The following is a 21,202-nucleotide window of genomic DNA, read 5'->3' as shown; positions in this document are numbered from 1 at the left end:
GCGGCTCTCACTCAACCGTCTCCATGGGGAGATTACTGCGGCTGGAAGTCACAGGAGCCCACCTTCTTTCTGGCCAGCAGGAGGTCCTGATAGGCATTGGAGCGCAGAAATCGAGCATAGCTGTCGCTCTTCATCAGCTTGAAGATGTGCTCCTAAAAGAGAAACCGCAGGGGTGGGAGCGTTTGTTCGCGTGCGCAACTGCATACGTGTGAGGTTCTGATGATTTGCGATTGCGTGCGCTATTCATTTTTTTTTTTTGATAATTGAAAAAAAGGCTGCAACCAATTTTTAAAATCACCTTGAAAGGTTAAGTAGCTAAATTCACTGTGAAACAAAATTATTAGTGCTGGTTGCAGTTAGAGATGAAGCTTGGAACAGTATAATTTGTTCCAAAGTCCAAACACCAAAATAGAAAAAAAATCATGATAGTGAAAATGTAAAATGAATAAATTGAACATAAGACCAAATAAATTCAGCAAGAGGGAACTGGAATTGTTAATACATATCACACCTTACCTAGGGCAATGAAATAAATGTGAAATTCAATCAATAATATATATATATGGCTTCGGGAATGACAAAATTATCAAAAGAAAACAAGAAGAAATGTGGCACAATACAGATGCACAAAAAGATCCTCTAATGCTGTCCAAAAATAACAAATGGATAGTGGCCAGTTTCACTACAGTAAATGTAGCAGTCACTGCAGGCAGAGCAGACATGTCCGTAACATTTAATCATTTGCAAAACTATTGTTCAAAATACCTTCTCTCATTTGTCGACTATGCCTCTGTTTTGCACCAATTAGAGCAGCTGTAGTCAGTCAAAGGTATGACATTCTTTTGAAGTTGTTTTATTTTTTGTACATTGAAGTGGTTTTCTTTTTGTTAATAGCTCCACTTAATTAGCACAAGCCTTTGCGAATAAGTTGGCATACTTAAAGAACCATATTTATATAGCTTCCTTGTTTGTGTGAAAAAATTACAGAAATACATACACCATAAACATAGAGATAGTCTGTGTGTACACTGTAGTCTGGGAGACTCAAATGTCTGGGGACTATGTGTTTGCATGTAACTGCAACTGTGTTTAAGTAGGACAGTTGTCCATGTTTGTGCAGTGGCATGTGGAACACTGTGTGTACACTGTGTGAGTGTGTGTGTGTGTCACTGTGAGTGTGTGAGGCTGCAGGTGTGTGAAAGGCCCAGGGGAATTGGGTAATGATGTAACACAGAGTGCTGGGAGCCTGTAAACCAGGCACATTAAAGCAAGAGGGGGAGAATTCCCACAGGACGGAGTCTTGGATCCAGCGCTAAACCGAGCACAGAGCCAGCGCACTAATGCACTGTGAAATGGACGCCTTCGAACAAAGCTACAGTAATTCAGCCTGAATTGGGGGAATCTGGGGAGGGGGAAAGACGCTGCGGCATTACACGGGTCATTAACCCCTTGAAAACATGATCTCCATTTCTGCTTGCTTCACTTTCACTTCATATTCTTCTGGTTCAATGAGCAAGACAGACATGTTTTGCATGCGCTTTGGGGAAGGGGGGGAGGGGACGGGGGAGGGGCGGCTGCCGTACCTGGGCGTCTTCAAAGCTGTAGCGGCCTGGATCTTTGAGGTTCTGGCTGGTTCGCTCATAACTGTGGGAATCCAGGTTGATAGAGCTTTGGGCTCCCTCTGCCAAGAACTCATGCCAGATCTCCTGGGCTCTATTGGGTACATCCTGTAGGGGGCGCCGTTTTAGGTCCTGCACTGCCAACCAGAACCTGTGCAAAGCATAAGGCATACCACACGCATTATACTGAGTCTCAGTGGTAGCCCAGCAAGCTGAGACTTTCTTGCATTGCGATACTGTGGAATCTTCCCACAGCTGTTATTACCAGTTTAAAGACACTCCGTTGAACTGTGTCTATAAAACGAATGAAGATAGAATAAAGTGTAGAGCAAGTAAGAAGACACTGCTAAGGATAAGGAGGCTGTGTATTATCTCCCTGACTCTCCCCTCATTTGCTGCTCTCCGAATCCCTGCTCTGAATGGCCCTCTCTCCACTTAATGCCCCTAATGGGGCTTCTCTCATTCAAAGAGCTGATCTAACCGCCTGTGATGGCGAGTCTGTGGTTTTGCGATGCAGCAGGGCCCAGTTGGTTATCTGTGGCAGTGCTGCTAAGTTACTTAGATTAGCGTAGGAGGGCCTCGCGGCTACGACCAGTCGGACTGAACAAAGGGGAGAGTGGCCTCTGTGCTGATAACAGGGGGCCCGCAGTTGGCGAACTGATAAGCAGGGTCTCACTCTTACCGTAGGTTCTCCGAGCTGAACTCCGACTCCAGGAACTTGAGGAACTGATCCCGCCCCGCGGGGTCCTTGAGGGCCTCGTCCAGCGAGAAGCCCCACCTCTTGACGCGCTGCTGGCTAGGCTCTTTGCTGCATGGGGGCGGGACGAGAGAGAAGCCGCACACTTAGTCCCTTCAGTCTGACAGGACCCCACCCTCCTGGATGGGACTCTTCAGTTTCAGCCAGTCTTAATGATTTAACAGGACCTTATTACCAAGGGAAACCAGTCCAATTAGCCATAGTAGACATATTCATCCTGTGATACTATGCCTCAGAGGGACCTGGAAAACTGGCCAGAACATGACACCCTCAGAAGTGTCTACTTTGGATAGTTTGTATTTTAAATTCAAAATGGAGGTTGAAATTGAGAAATGCTGCACCCTAGAGGTGTGTATTAATATTTCAGATACTGCAGAAGCTCACCCACCCTCCCTGGGGTGGGACTTTATGGCAGGTTTTTAGAGGGTCCTTCAGCTGCTGATGAGCTGTGGGGGAGGGGGGCAACTGGGACACCCTCATGGGAAAGATAAAATGAATCTCACCTGGTCTCCAGGTCCCAGAGGTTGGTGTCGTCACTTATCCAGGGGTTGGAAGGCTCTGGTATGGTCACAAATGGGTCGTAGTCCATGAACTGCTCTGTGAAACTCATCAGGCTGCAGCAAAGGCAAGAGGCAGGGCTCCCGTTACACAAAATTGAGCCACCAACCCTCTCATTGCACCGTACACCACAGTCCAATTACACTAGAGCGAGGTATTACCAGGATCACCACTGAATTAGTGTCAATTTGCACCATATCTGCAAGGTCATCATACAGCTAATATAGCCAACATGTACGAATCCAGTACATGAATACAGAAACACTTCAATGCCAAATTGCACATTTAATACTTTGTCACTTTAAGACAACAAAGCATCAGAGTTTGAGCCATGTATTGATTTTAGGGCTTCTGGAAAATCCATATCAAAACTCGCTGACTCAAACCTTTGGCACCAATAAGATACCTCACCTTAATTTAATCTCCCGTGGGTTTCACAAACAAAACGCTAGCGTTCTGATGGCATAAATGATTGGTCCATATTATCGACTGAGTGCGAACCTTATCACTGCTCTTGTCATTTCTTGTGGGCACGCAGGGAGTTTTGTTTTCGTCTCAGAAAAAGCAGTTTGACTGCAGAAAATGTAAACTGGGTCACTGGAATGATAAAAATGCAGTCTGAGACACAGAATCCTAAACGACTGTAAGCTAACACAGAAACAGAACTCCTGAGACCGCTACCTAGGATGCAACGTGGCGGATTTTCAGACGGTAATACCAACCCCCCACCGCGCCCTGGAGCGCCCGGCATCGGACGGTCTGCCGATAACTCCCGCCGCAAACAGCTCGAAGCCCAACTTGCGTACCAAATCGAGCGGACCCCTGCCTCCCTCGAGCGGGGCAAACCATCCCCACCACCGGCACCGGAAAGAACGTTTTAATCAATCTCGCTTCCCTGCCGGGGGAGCCCGGGGATTCGTGCTTAGATCCAGGGGGCCCGCGGAGAGGGAAACGGTCACCGGGGAAGGCCTTGAGCTCTCCGAAAAAACAGGCTCGGGTTTTAGAAAGCTGTGGTCAGGGCCGCAGGGACCATACAAATCGGCTTGGGGTGAGAGCAAGAGTCGGACATGTTTGCACTTGGGGTGGGGGTAGGACTGCAGGGGTTATATTTCGGCCACCTCTACATCGGCCATACACCAGTGACTTGGAAATGCCAAACATGAGATGCCACACATGCACTGTTACAGCTTCTTTAGCACTGGAAACAACACAGAGTTGAAATGAATATCGGTCACCAGCAAAGTGACAGTGCCTTCTGTCGAAGCGCAAAACATCTTTCTGGCGAACAGACTTTGCACGGCACTCAGCCTTGGATAAAAGCAGCTATTTTATTCAAGAAAATTACGCCGATGACACAAACACAAAGCTATCAAATAAGGACAGCTGCCTTTGTTTATAAACAGGATTTTATTTTCACATTTAAAAAGGGCTTGGGAGCTATAACTGACAGGGTGGTAAATGATGTGAATTGAACTCGCAGAGGAACAACAACAAATCAGTAGTCAGAAGGACAATCTTCCCCAGAAACGAGAATGTATATCACTCTACGCTCACCTGTCAGCTACTTTGGACACTTTCATACAGTGCCTGTCCAGCTGGGTGTTTAAAAATGAGATCTGTGCGGAAAAACGGAACAAACAAAATGAGTCATTTGATTAACTTGCAAACAATATGTCATGAATATAAAACAGCAAACGGCTGATGCATGGGAATCAGTACATCATAGGTAATGTGCATGTCTGCAGGGGCGTGTGTGAGTGCATTTGTGTGTATGTGCATGAGTGCATGCATGTGTATGTGTGCGTGGGTGTGCATGCATGTGTGTGAGTGTGCGTGCGTGTGTCTATGCTTGTGTGTGTGTCCCTGTCTGTGTGTGTGCGTGCATGTGCTTGTGTGTGTGTGTGAGTGTGCGTGCATGTGCATGTGCATGTGTGCGTGTGTGTGTGCATGTGCATGTGTGTGGGTGTGTGTGTGAGTGTGTGTGCATGAGTGTATGCTTGTGCGTACGTGCGTGTCAGTGTGTGTGTGTGCATGTGCATATGCTTGTGTGAGTATGTGTGTGTGTGCGTGTGTGCGTGCGTGCTACAGCACCTCCTTCTGCACATCCTCTTTGGTGGTCTTCCTCGCTGGTTGTGAGGGCGTGTGGACGGGACTCTGGGACTGTGCCTCCTCCGTCACCCCGTACACCGACTGCACACAGGGGAGGGGACAGACGAGTCAGCAGCACGTCTCAGAACTTAAGAAATAACATTGACCTTGTTACTGCTCTAACAGATGACTGCAGAACAACAGAGCTGAACAGAGGAGTGCAGGGACAGGGAGGAAGAGGGCTGTAAGGGCTGGGGACGGGAAGGACTCGTTCACAACTGACATTCCTGTGCAACATTGATTGGGTTTGCGATGACCGTAAGCGATGACCATAAGAGCGTGTTTGGTCTGTTACTCCTCTCGCTGCATCCTGCCTACCTTCTTCACCTTCTGTGGGTTTTTTTCACGCCGGCACTTGCGGATGTCCATCTCCGTGGTGTTCACACAGCCCGGCTGTAAGCGAGTCACATGGTGAGGCACTGGGGGAGGGGCTATGCTGCAGCAGCTTTCACAGTCACAGTTGGTAACCCACATGCTCAGCAGACACCTTCATCCAGAGACACTCAGAAAGGCTGCATCTGAGCTGCCCAACCCTGATTCTGGAGATCAACCATCCTGTAGGTTTTCACTCCATCCTTAACAAAGCACAACTCATTAACCAGCTAGAGATCTTGTTGAGCAGCTAATTCGTGGAATTAGGTGGGCCAAATAAGGGTCGAAATGAAAACCTGTAAGCCAGTGGATTTCCAGGAACAGGGTTTGGCTGGCCTGGCCCACATTTACATCTATTATACACATAGGTAACTATGGCCAATGCACCATGAATTTGAACTAGTAAAAAAATGCCTTATTCCCTACCAGGGTAGAATTTACAGAGTCGGAACACAAGTTTAGAAGAGGAGCAGTTTTCCTGAAATTCAAACCTGAAACCTGGATTGCGAGTCCCAGTGACAGCAACAGCAACACTGCTGTCCGGTTTGTATTCAAATGAAACACATGTTCCTTGGCATGGCTGGCCTATGGCTGAAGCCTGCTGCCCCTGCTGGTAGAGAATAAGGTATTCTTTAAAAGTTCAAATTCATGGTGGATTGCCATTGTGAGATACTGACTTCTTTCAACCATTTCACACTGCATCTCAAGGACCGCAAGGCAACCTCATTCATGTGCAATCCTCATTCCCAACAGCTCCTCAAGCACGTACCACAGGCCGGTGGACATCCCAGAATGCCCTCTCCTGACTGTCCAGGATCTTGCGATCTGTCTTGTCCTTTTTCCGATCAATCCTGCAGAAGTACGATAACAGACATTTGATGAGCTTAGATCGTGATCTGCCACTCTGATTAATAACAGAGTATACTTTAGTGCATGCTGATTTCTGGTGCAGGGAAAACCTGCGTCTTACGTAACTGACATTTACCGACTTACAAATCCTTTCTGCAGTCTGATTTCGTAACCTGTTTTTCATCGGCCAAAAGCATCTTTTGACAGTCTTGCCATTTTCCATTTCACAATGAGCTATTTGCACTGCTTCAAAGTAAATATATTGTGGTGCTCACCCTGATATTTTTTAAAATTACATTCCACCTGTAATATTTGAATGCATTGACACCTTATTGAATTCATTCTGGAATTCAATGCACTTGAACCTGTCCACCACCAGATGGGGCTGTTCAATCACAGCACCAGATAGATGATGATTAATGAACTGTCTGCAATTTTAGGTTTGTAGTACCTGCACCCCAGCTGCTCCAGGGTAAGTGTTGCACAGTTGGCAAGAAGATACAACAGTACTTTCAACTCCAGCACTGTAACTCACAGTGTGAAATACACAACTCCCTGAGACTTGGAGTTAAATCTTGGCATCTTCCATGATTAAATTAAGATTATAGTATTATTTTACAGTGCTAAATATCCAGTTGATCAACGTCTTCACACAGTTACTATTTTGAATGTATCACTACAAATGTTCTATGGCACTACTGCACTTTAGGATTCCTGGTGATAACAGTGATATTTCAAACTTGTGAATCACTCTGGATAATTTGCACTGTAATGTAATGCTATACACTACACAGGACAGTTAGACATGGAACAAACAAGAACAGCACTATATGTGTTGAGAAGACTGCCTTATGCAGTTTGTAAGAGCCTTGGACAAAGAAGAACCTTGGATAAACTGACAGAAATGCTTCCACAGCTGTCTTAGTTGAATGGGATTGCACCCAAAAGATCAGCTCAAAGCCTGTTCAGGCAGCCCATTGTTAATCCACTCACCTTTCCTGTGGTGAGGCTCTTGTTTACATTGTTGCCAGAGCGACTACACTTACTTGACCTGCGCCTCTGCCTGCATGAAAATGAACTCCCACTTCCTGGCAAACGCCCTCTGCAGCCGGGCCAGGTTTTCCTGCAGGCCCAGAGACAGAGTTAGGATGAGTGTGTGTGTGTGTGTGTGTGTGTGTGTATGTGTGAGAGCAAGCGAGAGATAGGAAAAGAGAGAGAGAGAGAGAGAGGAGGGGGTCCTATCTTGCGTAGACCTGTGTCGATGTACCCTTGAGCAAGGTACTGTAATTAAACTGCTCCTTGAGCATAGCATATAAAATTTAAAGTCACCCCGGATAAGGGCATCTATTTGAGGAATAAATAATGTATACATCAAACCGACACATTTGTGCGATGTCCAGCCCCTGCAACCTCGTTCTGTGAAAGGACGGAGAGTGACACAGAAATTGGTCGAGCAAGCTGCTTGAGGGCACAGCTGCAGTTTGAGATCCTGGAGATGAGGACAGCAGCCACCAAATGTGCCCCCATCACCCATGACACAGGTATGACTAATGGGCACCAAGAACGTCACCAAGCCACTCACTGCCTCGTAATCTGCCAGCTCCAACCGGGCCTTGTTCTGCATGGTCCGTTTGCACAGGTAAATGGCTGCAGGAAAGACAGAGAGAGGAGAGAGAGAGAGAAGGGGGAGGGAGAGAGAGAGGGGGGAGAGGGAGGGGGGGAGAGCAAGAGAGAGAGAGAGAAAGCGTAAGAGAGAGGTTGGACTGAAGCAGGCACATCCCCTATCACTAGTTCCCACAGCTCAGAGAAAACCCTTCTGGAGTGTGAATGCTAGGAGGGAGCACTGAGGCTCCAGGTTCCCCGTGACCACCGAAGGAAGGTGTGGGGCATGGGGCCAGTGCTGCTCTTACCGTAATCTGTGTTCTCTGGCTCCCAGCAGTTTGACGGCCAAAAGTATGGAGCCTGGATGGTAAAGAGAAGCAAAGTGAAGCAAAGAGCTGTAAAAGACAGATAAACTGGAACTTTCTGTAGTCATTTTCTTGTTCATCAGTAAATTACACCGCCTATACATATTACACTTTGATGTCAGAACACTATGTTACTCAAAATCTCACCCCCTTTCATAGCCCTTAGCTATCTGATATTCCCCATGTCAACAGGACCTCATTATACAACACAGAATAATGGCACATGTATCTAGAGGCCTTGCTGACCACTGCAGCAACCACTTCCTCCCCTCCACATTTATTTCCTCTGTCAGAGCTGCTAAGGGTAATTTTTACCAGACTGGAATTGAAAACACATCCTCTAATGCACACAAACTTCACTGTACTTTCTCCTCACTCCTAAATCCTCAACCCCCCTCCCCATGTCTCCTTCAACAATTCCTGCAGATGACATTGTCACCTTCTTTGATGGGAAGGTGACATCTGGAACTCCTATGAGATGATGGAGTCCTCCAACACCTTAGTTTAGCCTCCACCCAGGCAACCATCCCCCCACTCCCCACTCGTTACCCATTCCACTCTGCTATCAAAATATCCAACTGCCTACAACCTTCCTCTTGTCCATCTCACCCCACATGGTGAACTCATCCCAGTCTACTGGATGTGTCCACACAGTCCTCAAACAGGTTTGTGCCTCCCCATCAACTCCCTGCCCCTGCAACCCACTCCTGACCTCTCTGTCATCCCAGAACCACCATCCCATCTCTCTTCTTCCTTCTTTCCAAATTTTTTGAATGTGCTACTTTCAATCAACCTTCTTATTTTCTCTTCCAGAACAACCTCCTAGGCCAGGGAACCTCATTCTTATCCAGAAAGGGCCAGTGTTGGGTGCAGGCTTTTATTGACAAACGCCTGCATCGGGGGTGCAGTTTTGAAATCTCATAAGCTCTTAAAAGGTGTTCCCCAGGGAACAGTCTTTGGTTGTCTCCTTTTCTCACCCTATACTAAGCCTCTTGGTTCTGTCATCTTCGTCTTTAGCCTTATTACTGCTACACTGAGGACACAACTTTTTATTGTTCCCCCATCTGATATACTTTGCTCACATACAAACTAAATCCTCCCCCTGTTTGGCCTTTCACTATCCTGGGATGGCACCACAATGTATCCTCTTCATCTGCTAGGGCTTTCAGAGTGGTACTGGACAACCATGCAAACAAGCTCTTAGTCCAAACACTGGTCATTTCCCATCTGGACTACTTCCACTTCCTCCTCTGGTCTCCTGCAATCTACAGCTTATCCAGGATGCTGCTGCTTGCCTTATCTACAACCACCCCAGGCTTAGCTATGTCATTCCCCTTCTAATCTCCCTCCACTGGCTACCCATATCTGCTTGCATCAAATTGAAAACCTTGGGGCTAGCCGATGAGGCAGCTAACGGGACTATTACATTATTTTCAAAGGATCATCTGGTCCAATACTATACACCAGGCAGAGCCCTTTATTTCTGAGGGCCTCTTTATTATATTTTTTGAATACCCACCCACCCCACCTCTATGTGCCTGCACTTCCATGTTTTCTGTCTGTTTAGCCCCTCAGTGGTGGAATGAGCTTCCCACTGCTGTCAATACAGCAGAAACCTTGCCCATCTTCTGATGCAGACTGCACCCTGGCTCCCCCGACCCTCATTGGCTATACTCTTCCTTTTTTTTAGATTTCCTTTTGGAATAATGTTATTGGTACAGCTGTATAAAGATACATTTGCTGTATAGTGGTATTTACATTTTGTTACAACAACAATTGTCTATTTGTTTGATTCACACTTATTCAGGCTTGCTATTTTTAATAGCTTTAGATCTTATTTCTATGTGCTTGTTATAGATTCAATCTGTACATACTCAGGATTTGTACTTTTATTCTTACTTAAGACAGAATTTTGCATTTGCAGACACAACAAAGGCTGAATCCATGATCCATGAAGCAGCCAGTTAGCCAGTATGGGGACTATGAGAAAAATACCTGTTCTGATTATTAACCAACCTCAGATTTGCTGCGGTGAAACAGAAGCTGTCCAAGGTACTGAAGGCTTAACAGACTTTGGAGAACGACAGGAACGTTCAACAACAGCTATGGTGAAGGAGGAACGCTCTCTGCTCCAACACAATCACACCATGCATGATTTATTTAGTCAATATTCTGTAGACTCTTATTAAATTTTATATTAAAACATTTTCTTTTATCAACCACAGTGCTAGTTGTGGACTTGCTGTATTGGACCACTTACAAATACAACACCAGCATTGGAAATTTTATATGACTCAAAGCATTATCAGGTGTGCCAAAATTCTGGTTCTCCATTGCTTTCTGTGTATCTGCTCGTCCAGGTTTATAAGAGCCAGTCTGATTGGTGAGGTCAGACCATATTTAGCAGCGGGATACAGGCCCCACGAAGCAGATCGTTGAGTGTGTCTAGCTGACGGATTTTGCCCGTCATTGCTTTTAAGCAGCACTTTTCCAGCTGTAAATTAATAGCTTGCCTGTACAGTGGGGAGAATCCTATCCTCTTCCCTGAGGATAATTTGTTCTCTCTACACCAATTAAGTGTGATTGGTTTTCTCCCTAATCAATTCCCACACTGTAGCGCAAGGACTTCTGGGATACAAGAACAATAAGGGGACTCTCCTACCTCCATCCTAACATACGGCAAAGGATAGGAGCTTTTGGGGAATGATGTAGCAGTAGAGGAAAAGATGGCCATTCACGCCATCCCTTATTTGAATAGGACAATACAAAGTGATACTCCATTAAATTCATTCCTATTCCACAGGCTGCCATATTCCGAAGAGCGGTGCGAAACACCGACTCCATTCAGTTTTAATTAACAATCTGCGATAAAAGCAACTGGGATCAATTCCTGCAGCATGACATATTGACTCAGTGTGTCCAAAACATTTGTGTGCAGAATGCCAAAGCACAAGAAGAATATTAAAGTAGGAGCAAAGTTAATGCTTCATCATTATTAGTTTGGAGGTTTTGCAGCCTATTGTTGTATCGCTGATGTGTCACTGATGTGCCACGGTTCAGAATCAATAAACAATTCGTATCTGTCACACATATTTAATGTCATGGAGCCAGGCATGATATTGAAGTGGGGATGCTATATTTCAGAGTTTATTCATAGACCACAGATGATAATAAAATGTTAACCTTTTAAACAAATGTGTTTATTTTGGGCAGAAGCAAGTATCACTCTGACTTATTGCTACTCATTTCTCCCGTTTAATTTTGAAAGGAGAGATCAGCTACTTAATGTGTGATCCAAATTGCATTACTATCAAACAAGAGAGAGGATAAACAGCAACAGAGATTTTGTGTCCTTGTTGCCTATTAAACTCTGTGCTCAGCTGGATATAGTCATTAATGCAGTCTTCCTAAGATGCAAAGCTTATTTTTAGTATGGCATGCGGGCAAAGTCTCTTTTCAGCAATTTTCCTAACAACAGCCAAGCCTAAGACAAATGCCTAAATTTAAAGGGGATTGCGTCTTGGTACCTTTATATGGCAACTGTTGACGTCTGTCTGTTGTATGCTGAAATAACATCGGTCTATTTTTAGCACCATTGAGTAGACTGTGACGTACTCGCCACCTCCCCCGTCTGTAGAGTGAGAGCACATTGCGTTCAAATTCAAGGGGAAGAAATGTGGATAGGTAGATTTCTATGGCAGATAAGGGTGATGTGTGAAGCCAGACCAAGGATTCTGCCATTCCTCCGTTTAGATATCAGCTGATAGCTTGCATTTTTCAGAGGTTTTAGCCCCTCTTGGCTGTGTAAAATCAGAAAACGTGCAACAGGATGCAGCAGGTTCTGAACTGACAATGACACAAACTGTGAGAGGAATTACTGTTGATGTGTTGGACATGTATTAGAATATAGCACTATACAATATGACCTGAACATCTTCTGAATAAGTCCTTATTTTCCATTTAATTTGAATAAGTCATCTACACTTATTAATTACATTAATTTAGAGCTAATTTAGAGCTCTTTTTTGATGAGTTAAAAAAAATAATATTACTATAGTTTTACAATGTGTCAATGTTTTTGTCTTTTGTCTTTGTAAAATATTTTTATCTTCAAAAACCTGTGAATTACCTCTTCAGTTTATGAAGATACCAGCCACCACTGGTCTAAAACATGGAAATTCAGAGAGGCGAATTGTTTCTGTTCTGGAAGGGCACACAGCAATGTCTTGCCAAAGAGGTACATAAATCACTGCTGAAGCCTGTCTTTTGATTGAAATAGAATTGTAATCAAAAGCCATAAGGTTCAATTCCCAGGCAGCACTGATCTACAGATTGGAGTATATGAAATGCAATTACAGAATATGAGTTTTCTTAGAGGTAATTAATAGCACAAAAGGCACTGCTGTATCCTGTAGGGTCCTTTCAGTCATCGCGGTAGCTGCTCACCTGGAAGCGATAAAATGTCCCATCATCCTTCAGTGTGAGGACGTGATCAGAAATGGGAAAGACGTAGCCTTGGGCAGCAATGAGGCCTCCTAAATGAATGGCTTCGACTGCAAAATGAGATGTACACGTCTAAGGCCAATATTTCCTCTGGTACTTAAGTGAGAACAACATTAATTCAAGAGTCTGAAACCAGCTTCAACTGTTTAAAACAGTGGTCTTCAAACTCTGTCCTGGGGACCCATGTGTATGCTCATTTTTGTACCAACCACAACAATCCCATTGTTTTAACAAGCTGTTAATTTGTCTTAATGAAAAGTCCCATCTTTCACAGTGCTATATTGCAAATGATTACATACAGAGAAGTAAAACTAAAATTTAAGTGATCAAATTAAAGAGTGAGGTGAATCAACTGGCTCCTAATTGCTTTGCAAATGATAATGAGCCAAACTGGCATTGTGTTAACACAATGCAGGTTTGACTTGTTATAATTTTCTTTGTCTTTGAATTCATTTTTACCAACAAAATGGCTACATTTAGTGGCCACGTGTCCACACTTTCACCAATTAGGAGCCTGTTGATTCGTTCAGTCTTTACTTCGACCAGTTTAAAAAATGACCTCTCTTCATGTAATCATTTGCAAAGTAGCACAATGTGAATATGGGACTTATATTCTTTATGGCATGCATAGCTATTTCTGTCATAATATGGTTTAAGAGGGTAAATAATCCCTCAAAACAGGAAAAGTGTCATTAAGACAAATAAAACAGCTTGTTAAAACTATGGGATTGCAGTTGCAGTTGTAACACAAACCAGCATACACACGGGTCCCCAGGACCGAGTTTGAAAACCAGTGGTTTAAAGGAATAAATCATGCTGTAATAATCAATTCACTATTCATCTATTCCACGGAGTTAATATATACTCAGTTAATGGTGAGTTATGCCTTTTTCACATTCGATATGTACTAATGGGTAGTACTTTTTGAGTAGAGAATATTTTACCTGGATCCTCAATGGAAAGGTTTTTCATCAGCCACTGAACAATTTCTGTGCCTGTTAATGACAAGAGACACATGATTAATCTTCATGCTGAATTGCAAACCAGCTGAATTGTTTTTGCCTTTTATAATGTCAGCCAAGTGAGACCAGGCCAAGAAATTGCATTGTAGACGTTGGATGTAATCAGAGTATAACTTGATAATATGAAATGATTCAAATAATAAAATGCTTCCAGTACATAGTCTGTATTGCACAATTAATTAAATGAATATGAATGCAGAGTTTACTCCTACAATTAAAACTAACAACTGATTAAAGGTTATCAACCATATATCACAATATAATATACTAACAACTCACTATACAATGTAACATAATTTTACAAGTTTCAGAGCATCATTTTTCACAGAAATTACTTCATTAAAATAAATAATTTTATAGCCTGCTACAGTTGTAAGCCTATAATTAGCTGTAATGCTCTGCAAATGTACTATAATGATCTCATTATTCGCTTCATTATCTATGTGAAACCCCATAACATCAGCATTGATGACATGAACTGGTTCTTGGAATGGGTACTTAAAGGAACATGACATCCACTAGAGTTGTCCTGGGTAAAAAATCTTGTTACACCACATCAGGTTGACCATGTATTTTAAGATGGTAGACAATCAGACAATGTGTCTTTTGGGTCACAGCTGGTACACTGTGTCATGTCTAGTAAATTTAGTTTTAAAAAACTACATTTACCAGCACACCGGGCAGAGGCAAGCTCAGAAGGAATGAAGGGGCAGTGGCCCCCCTGCTGCTCCTGCTGACTCATGTCACATAGGTCTTAGTCATGCTGCTCCTTTTGACCACGGCACCATACACACAATTACCCATGATGCAGTGTGCACTGTGACACACAGGGCAGCAGCATGCTGGGCCCTGGGCTGACTAGCCCTTTAACTGCCCTCCTCTCCACCTCTAGAGTAATTCATGACAAAACCCTTTTCCTCTCTCCCTCCCTCCCCCTCTCTCTTTCTCTCCCCCTCTGTCACACACACACTACACACACACACACACATTCACACACAGACACACACATATCTACACACACACACATGCACATGCACACACAACCATACACAAGTATTTTCTGATGCAAAGTAATGAGATGCTAAAACACATACTGTTCGTGTAAGTCACTTTTCACACGAGCAAGCCTTCCCAGTTCTTGTCTTTCTGCTCATTACACTTTGTTTGTTTTAGTAAGGTGCAACTCCAACCAAGTTGTATTTAGAGCACTGAAAAAACATCTCTTTGCTACTAAAGAGCTAATTCTTTTGACCCAATTTGAATGTCACTCTGTGTTGCCTTAACTCTGTGTCATTATACTGTTGGAAGCAGTGGGGATGAAATTTGCTCAGCTTGGTGTGGTGTCTACAAAGCAGTGATTAAAACTACACCATTTATTTTTTTCTTGCCTTAGGGCCCAAAATGCTTTGTGGCATAGCAATTGTTTTCATCAAAAAAATCCTGCTTGTGATGCAGAGCAGTGATTTGTTTGAACTCGGCTGTATCTAATTAAAATGGATTACCCAATTTTTCTGTGATACAGTGGAATGGAAAGTGGTAGGTAATGATGGATTACAGGAGTATATTGCACAATCTATATCACTGCACAATCAGCTCAAATCCTCTACATGCCCTCTGTCCAGTGACAGGTATTTGGGTCTAAGTCACATACTTCACTTCACAAAACAGCCCTCTTCCATTATAAAAAACAGAGCAGCCCATTCCCAGGTATGGCAAGGGACGTACTGTATCGTTCTCCTTGTGGGGGGATATGCTATGAGCTGCTAAAGGTGAGACTTGAGCCATTGTAAGTTCCCTCTTTGGATAACAGCCCACCTGTGACTACACTGGGGATCTTGGACAGGAAGCTCTTGACCGTCCGGACGGGAACGCCGCCGATTTTCTCGTCCTGCATCTTGCTGACGATATCTTCTATCTGCAGGAAGAGGAAGTCACGGGATCAGGAAGAGTACAGAGAAGGCTCAGCATGATGACCCTGCAACCCCTAAAGTGTGTACAAATACAGAAGTCAACAATCCAAGGAACAGACTGACACTTGTTTTGGATCCTGTTCAGATTGTGTGGTATTATTTACACTAAACACAGTAACACAGTTCAATTAAAAATGACACAAGAAGTATTAAAAGCAGTGTAGGTGTTAAACATTTTTAGTGTAAATACTTTGCTGTAAATGGATCTTAAAAGGCAGTATATCTCAAAATAAGCTTTACAATTATTACAATAACACAAACCTATTAAGAGAAATCTTTGACACACAACAAGCAAGGATTCCTTTTTCCTGCCTCGTTGCACTATTGGAGCTTCCTTCATTTTTAGCATGAAATGTGTCCTCCCTCAGCACCTTTAATACTACCTCTGAGGGGGTTTACTGCAAGTACAGAGTCAGCCATTTTGAATTCACCTGGGTGGAATGCTGTTGTTAGCTTCCAATATCATGTCTGTGTGGACCCTCAGCAATTGTAGCCCAGGTATTTTCTACAGCTGCCGTGTCTCTGATTGCAGCTTTTTATTTAACTGCCTCCTTAAAGCAAACTCCGCATTTCTTGCTCTCATAGGTTAGCTAAGCTGGCTAACTAAATTGCTAATGGTAAATCAGCTGCAAAATGTAACATAAGGTCACCCCTGATAAGAACCTTGCTTCCTGATAATACAGGTTTAACACAATGTTTTTTATTTTTTTCTGTTAATCCCACATACTTAAGCCGAATAGGTCCACGGAAAAGCAATATCACATACATTTGTTATATATATATATATATATATATATATATACATATATATATATTCGTAGTAACACCAAGAGGCATGCTGCTTGGGGGAACACTTTTAATGTGCTTATAAATACATTTCTGACAATGATCCTTATGGCAACCATAACAGTAACCTGATCTAGCCTGTCTTTGAAAGCAAAATTTTGCACATATTGGTAAAAATTACTGGACAACATTAACATATTTTCACTAGCGTGAATCTGCATGGCCTCCTCCATCTTGCTGATGTTAAAATACCCTTTCGATTCAGAAATGCCACTTCATCAGAACTCTTTAGGACGCTAAAAAGAACTGTCAAGATGCCAGTTCTGTTGGCAGAGAGTTCAACATTTTATTGATCTTTTATTGATTTGTTTTCCTTCCCGCTATTTCAAAATGACACGGACCTTCGATGCTGTCCTCACCCTGTCTGGATTTCTGACAGTAGTCTTGATGATACACAGTCGTAGTAGGCAGTAGGCAGTAGGCAGAAATGTACAGGCAGCCCAGGCACAATAGTGTCCTGCTGCCTTGCTCCAGAGTGGCAATGTGTCAGGAATCCAGTTCAGTTCAGTTCAGTGCACATGGAAGGTGATTAATGAGAACAGGAATGTAGGCATTCATTGTGCTCAACCAACATTTTTGTGGAACATTGCAAATGTTAGCAGCTCCCATCTGCTAGCTGCAACTGCTCAAATGTAAGCCGGGGAAGATGCCTCAATACAATAAAGGTCAGAGGCGTCTTATGTGGTTGGTGCTCTGGCCTGCATATTTGACTGCCATTTATCAAGCACTCCAGTTGCCACAGTAACAGGGCCCAACAACAGGGAGGCCCAGACAAATCAGAGCGCTTGTCAGAGCGATTCCCCAAACGCGGCGATAAACATCACACCTCAAGTGAGGGGTCTGTCCGCCTCCAGCTTCAGCAAACAACCGCCTAAAATTAGGTCCGCAAGTGAGGGGAGGATAGGTATGAAAGACCCTACATGCACAATATAGCACACAACAGACAGACACACACCTAAACTCACGCACACACACACACACACACACACAAACTCACCACACTCACACACACACACACACACACACACACACACACACACACTGACGCACACTCACACACACAAACACCGGACACACATGCACTCACACACACACGCTCACACACACACACACACACACACGTACACACACAAACACACGCTCACACGCTCACACACTCACACACACACATGCACATACACATACGCTCACACACTCACATTCACACACACACACACACAAACACACACAACACACACTCACACACACGCACACATGCACACACACACATACATACACATACACACATACACACGCACATACGTTCACACACACACATGCAAACACACACATTCACACACACTCACACACACACACACCTACACACACACACACACACACGTAATTGTCTCCCAGGACTACAGTCGATGCAGCAGAGCATAATACTGAGTTCTTGAGAAGGGGAGGGGGTGCAGCAGGGCTGGAGTAAACCCAGCATTTCGGGGAGCACCGGGGGGGGGGGGGGGGGGGGGGTGGGGGGGTGGGGGGGGGGGGATGTTGGTCAGCACAGAATTGGAGCATCTGTGATCATTACGCCCCTGTCACTCCATGCAGGTGGAACAACAAGCTCCCAGGGGCCTGGCTTAAAAACCAAAATCAATACAGATGAAAAGCAAACAAGTATGTAGTGAAGTACAGAAGAAAGCTTATGTTGCAAAACAGTTTCATATCATCTCTCCATTGATTGAACTTCCATGCTGGTATCCTTAGTGAGAAAGACACTTAATGAAGGGGAGCTAATTCCCCACTCTCATGACATTGATTTCACCAACTGACTTTATATTGTGCTTCACAACCAGCATAAACATTTTTCAAATATTTCACAATAGATGACATTCTCATAATTAAGCCCTTATTGACCTCTTAAAAACACGTATATATGAATACATATATATATTTAAATTTGTAATGTTCTCATTCCAGATCGTATTAGTGGTGATGTCTGAGATCTCATAGAAATGTTATTTCCACTGAAACATGGCCCCACGTCCTCTCCGCACATCTCAGAAGAGCAATTTCTATTTGTTTTGTCTTATGAATGAAACAAAAATGACGGGCCAATTTCAGAGCACTAGATTCCATTTCCCCACAAGAAAAAAAAATGATTCAATTGCTTTGTGGTTTCCTGAAACATCAGCGGTAAATAAGGACTGCTTTTAAATGACAGGTAGAGAAAGCAGCGTGGGTGTCACGCAAGGTGTTTTTCCGTGTTATTATTCAACAGCTCTGCTACCGCGACTCGATCTCTCTTTCTCCTCTCCTCCTCTCTCACACTCTCTCTTTTTGTATGTGTGCAATCCTTCCCATAAGGCTCTACGCAGAGATCACTGTGGGGGACGTATGTACAATGCACGGCCGCAAACCTGCCACTGTGCGTGATACACTGTTTATACATTTCATGACCAGTCCACAAGGCACACAGCCCCACGCACCCAAAAAACTAGCAGCAAGTCGAATAGTTTAAAGTAGAACTGAGATTGAGATTGAGATTGTGATTCCAGGCAAATATAATCACAGTAAAAATAACGACATCCATGGATATGAAATCGCATTTGGATCAAACGACTCACACACAGGTGTTCAGAAACAAAGCACAGGATGAGCATCCATATCTATTAGCGACTCAGGTGCAAAGCAATCAACAGACAGCACCGGTCCGCTTCCACCCACTGTACAGGTGTCCCCATGGCGACACGGCGAACGCCGCGCGTCCCCCCGTATCCGAGTGAAAAAAATGCACGCCTCACCACGGCGACCAGCAAGCTGGTGCTCTGAATAATGAATGGCCCGCCTCTCAGGAAACCAGCGCGGGTGAAAAAAATAAATAAATAAAAAAGATTGCGAGAGTCATTCAATAATTCATCCAGGGCAAGGAATTAAATGTTGTCCGGCGCGCTGGGAGGGGATGTTCCCCACAGCACAGCTTGGGTCGTTCGCCGAGCTCGCGTAGGCACTGCGGCCCCTGCCTCGCGCACCTGCTCTCTCAATGACCATCGACGGCGCGGTCCTCCACCCTCCATACACAATCTCAGCAGCGCCCTACCAGGCCTAAAGCCTGGGGGTTACAGGGGAGGGAAGAGGGGAGCTATTGCAGTGGAGGGGGGGGGGGGATGTGATACAGCCATCATCCTCCATTCATTAGTCTGGGGGTTTAGAGTCCTTCCTGTTTTGGAGGAAAACCAGGAACACGTTCAGTGGATCGATAACACAAATTCTCAGGAAAATCAGGTCTTTTCAGAGGCATCTGAGCGATGCGGGCAATCGTGCCTCAATCTAATTTGTTCACTCCATTCGACCCATGCGTCTTCATCAGAGTGAAAATGAAGAGTAGATGAACAAAAAGTCAATTATATGGAAATGGCTGAAGACGAGGTGCAAATGTGGATGTGTAGTTTTGGGAGCACACACAAAAGAAGGTGAACAGACCAAATCCATTTGTGTAAAATTAAGGGTTTACAGGGCACCTGTGGATTAGCCACTGTTTGAACAAATAACCTAGGTGGGACAGACAAAAGCCTTTCTCATTATCTTTGCTAAATTGCCCAGTGTGTCTAGGGTAAGGGTTTTCTGATGGTGCAAATTGAAAGTAGTAAGGGTTAAAGCAATTTCACACACAATTCCGTCTACCATTGTACTTCATAGGACACAGTAAAAGCTAAAACAGGATAAATACAGAGGTGGTGCACAGGGGTGAGTTTTTCAAAGATGTATCCTGAGGAGAAATGCAAAGTGGCTGCTCAGTCAGGCACCAATCAGAATGGCTTCGACCCAAGAGCTGTGAAATAAGGCCCTCGAAGAAGTCTTTGTATTTATGACTCAGTTATGAAGCCTTTTCAAGTATCTCCACTGTGGATAGTTCCTAAATTGTCTGCCAAAGACTTCAATTTAGAGTTGCAGTCACCACTACAATAAGAATATAATAGACTGAGAAAATAGCAAAGTATTCAATTATAATGGACAAAATTGGTCTCATTTATACTACAATGGACCAGTGCAGAACACCTAATGCTTGTAAATGGTAGATAACATGAGGTACTTTAGGAAACAACCACAAAGGAAACACGCTTTGTTTTTTGTTTCGCCGAAGTCATCGAGAGGTCTCTTATAAAACTGCAATCAGCAGCCTTAAACACAGCCAGCCATAAGACTAATTTCCAAAGCAGGGGACAACATCACCATGATTGTGACTCACAGGCAAGTTGACGGCGATGACTGCCAGATGTTTTTCACGCGGGGGCTTATTGTCTTTGATGGCCTCGCTCCCCCATTCTCCGCTCCAATCAAGCCTCTTCTGTGAAAACCTGATTGCGATGCGACGCCAGGGCTGATGCTGTGGTACCGCTGCTCGAGAGTGAAAATCACAGCCTGTGAAAGCCACTCCAGCAACCAAAGTCAGCAGTGTGGGGGAACCTCAAGGAGAGCCTTATTCACACTCCCCAGAAACACTTCTGCGCGTGCACTTTCTAAGAAAGTCGAGAGATGACTCATGTACTTAAGCCACACATGCGAAACGCCGATGGAATAATATTAAACTTTTATGGACTTAAGATTT

At 44.1% G+C, this 21,202-nt stretch overlaps 1 protein-coding gene across 7 annotated transcripts in view; it reads right to left on the bottom strand.

Annotated features, from left to right (window-relative positions):
- LOC118228354 (regulator of G-protein signaling 6) overlaps positions 1-21,202 on the bottom strand; it is a 99,947-nt gene that overhangs the window by 5,007 nt on the left and 73,738 nt on the right. For 5 of the 7 annotated variants that reach the window (XM_035419824.1, XM_035419839.1, XM_035419816.1 and 2 more), the window contains exons 3-16: positions 15,611-15,710; positions 13,718-13,768; positions 12,717-12,823; positions 8,214-8,265; positions 7,886-7,950; positions 7,350-7,426; positions 6,224-6,305; positions 5,401-5,475; positions 5,026-5,124; positions 4,489-4,550; positions 2,880-2,990; positions 2,302-2,427; positions 1,584-1,770; positions 63-152 (exon numbers count right to left, since the gene is read on the bottom strand). In XM_035419824.1, coding sequence (XP_035275715.1) covers positions 63-152; positions 1,584-1,770; positions 2,302-2,427; positions 2,880-2,990; positions 4,489-4,550; positions 5,026-5,124; positions 5,401-5,475; positions 6,224-6,305; positions 7,350-7,426; positions 7,886-7,950; positions 8,214-8,265; positions 12,717-12,823; positions 13,718-13,768; positions 15,611-15,710 — 1,284 coding nt within the window. Of the gene's footprint in view, positions 1-62; positions 153-1,583; positions 1,771-2,301; positions 2,428-2,879; positions 2,991-4,488; positions 4,551-5,025; positions 5,125-5,400; positions 5,476-6,223; positions 6,306-7,349; positions 7,427-7,885; positions 7,951-8,213; positions 8,266-11,797; positions 11,902-12,716; positions 12,824-13,717; positions 13,769-15,610; positions 15,711-20,842; positions 20,976-21,202 lie in introns of those variants that run through there. The other 2 variants (XM_035419865.1, XM_035419856.1) reach the window with 2 other exon arrangements.

The sequence above is a fragment of the Anguilla anguilla genome, chromosome 1, assembly GCF_013347855.1.
Source record: "Anguilla anguilla isolate fAngAng1 chromosome 1, fAngAng1.pri, whole genome shotgun sequence".
NCBI lineage: Eukaryota > Metazoa > Chordata > Actinopteri > Anguilliformes > Anguillidae > Anguilla > Anguilla anguilla.
This window is presented reverse-complemented; position numbering and strand designations above follow the sequence as displayed.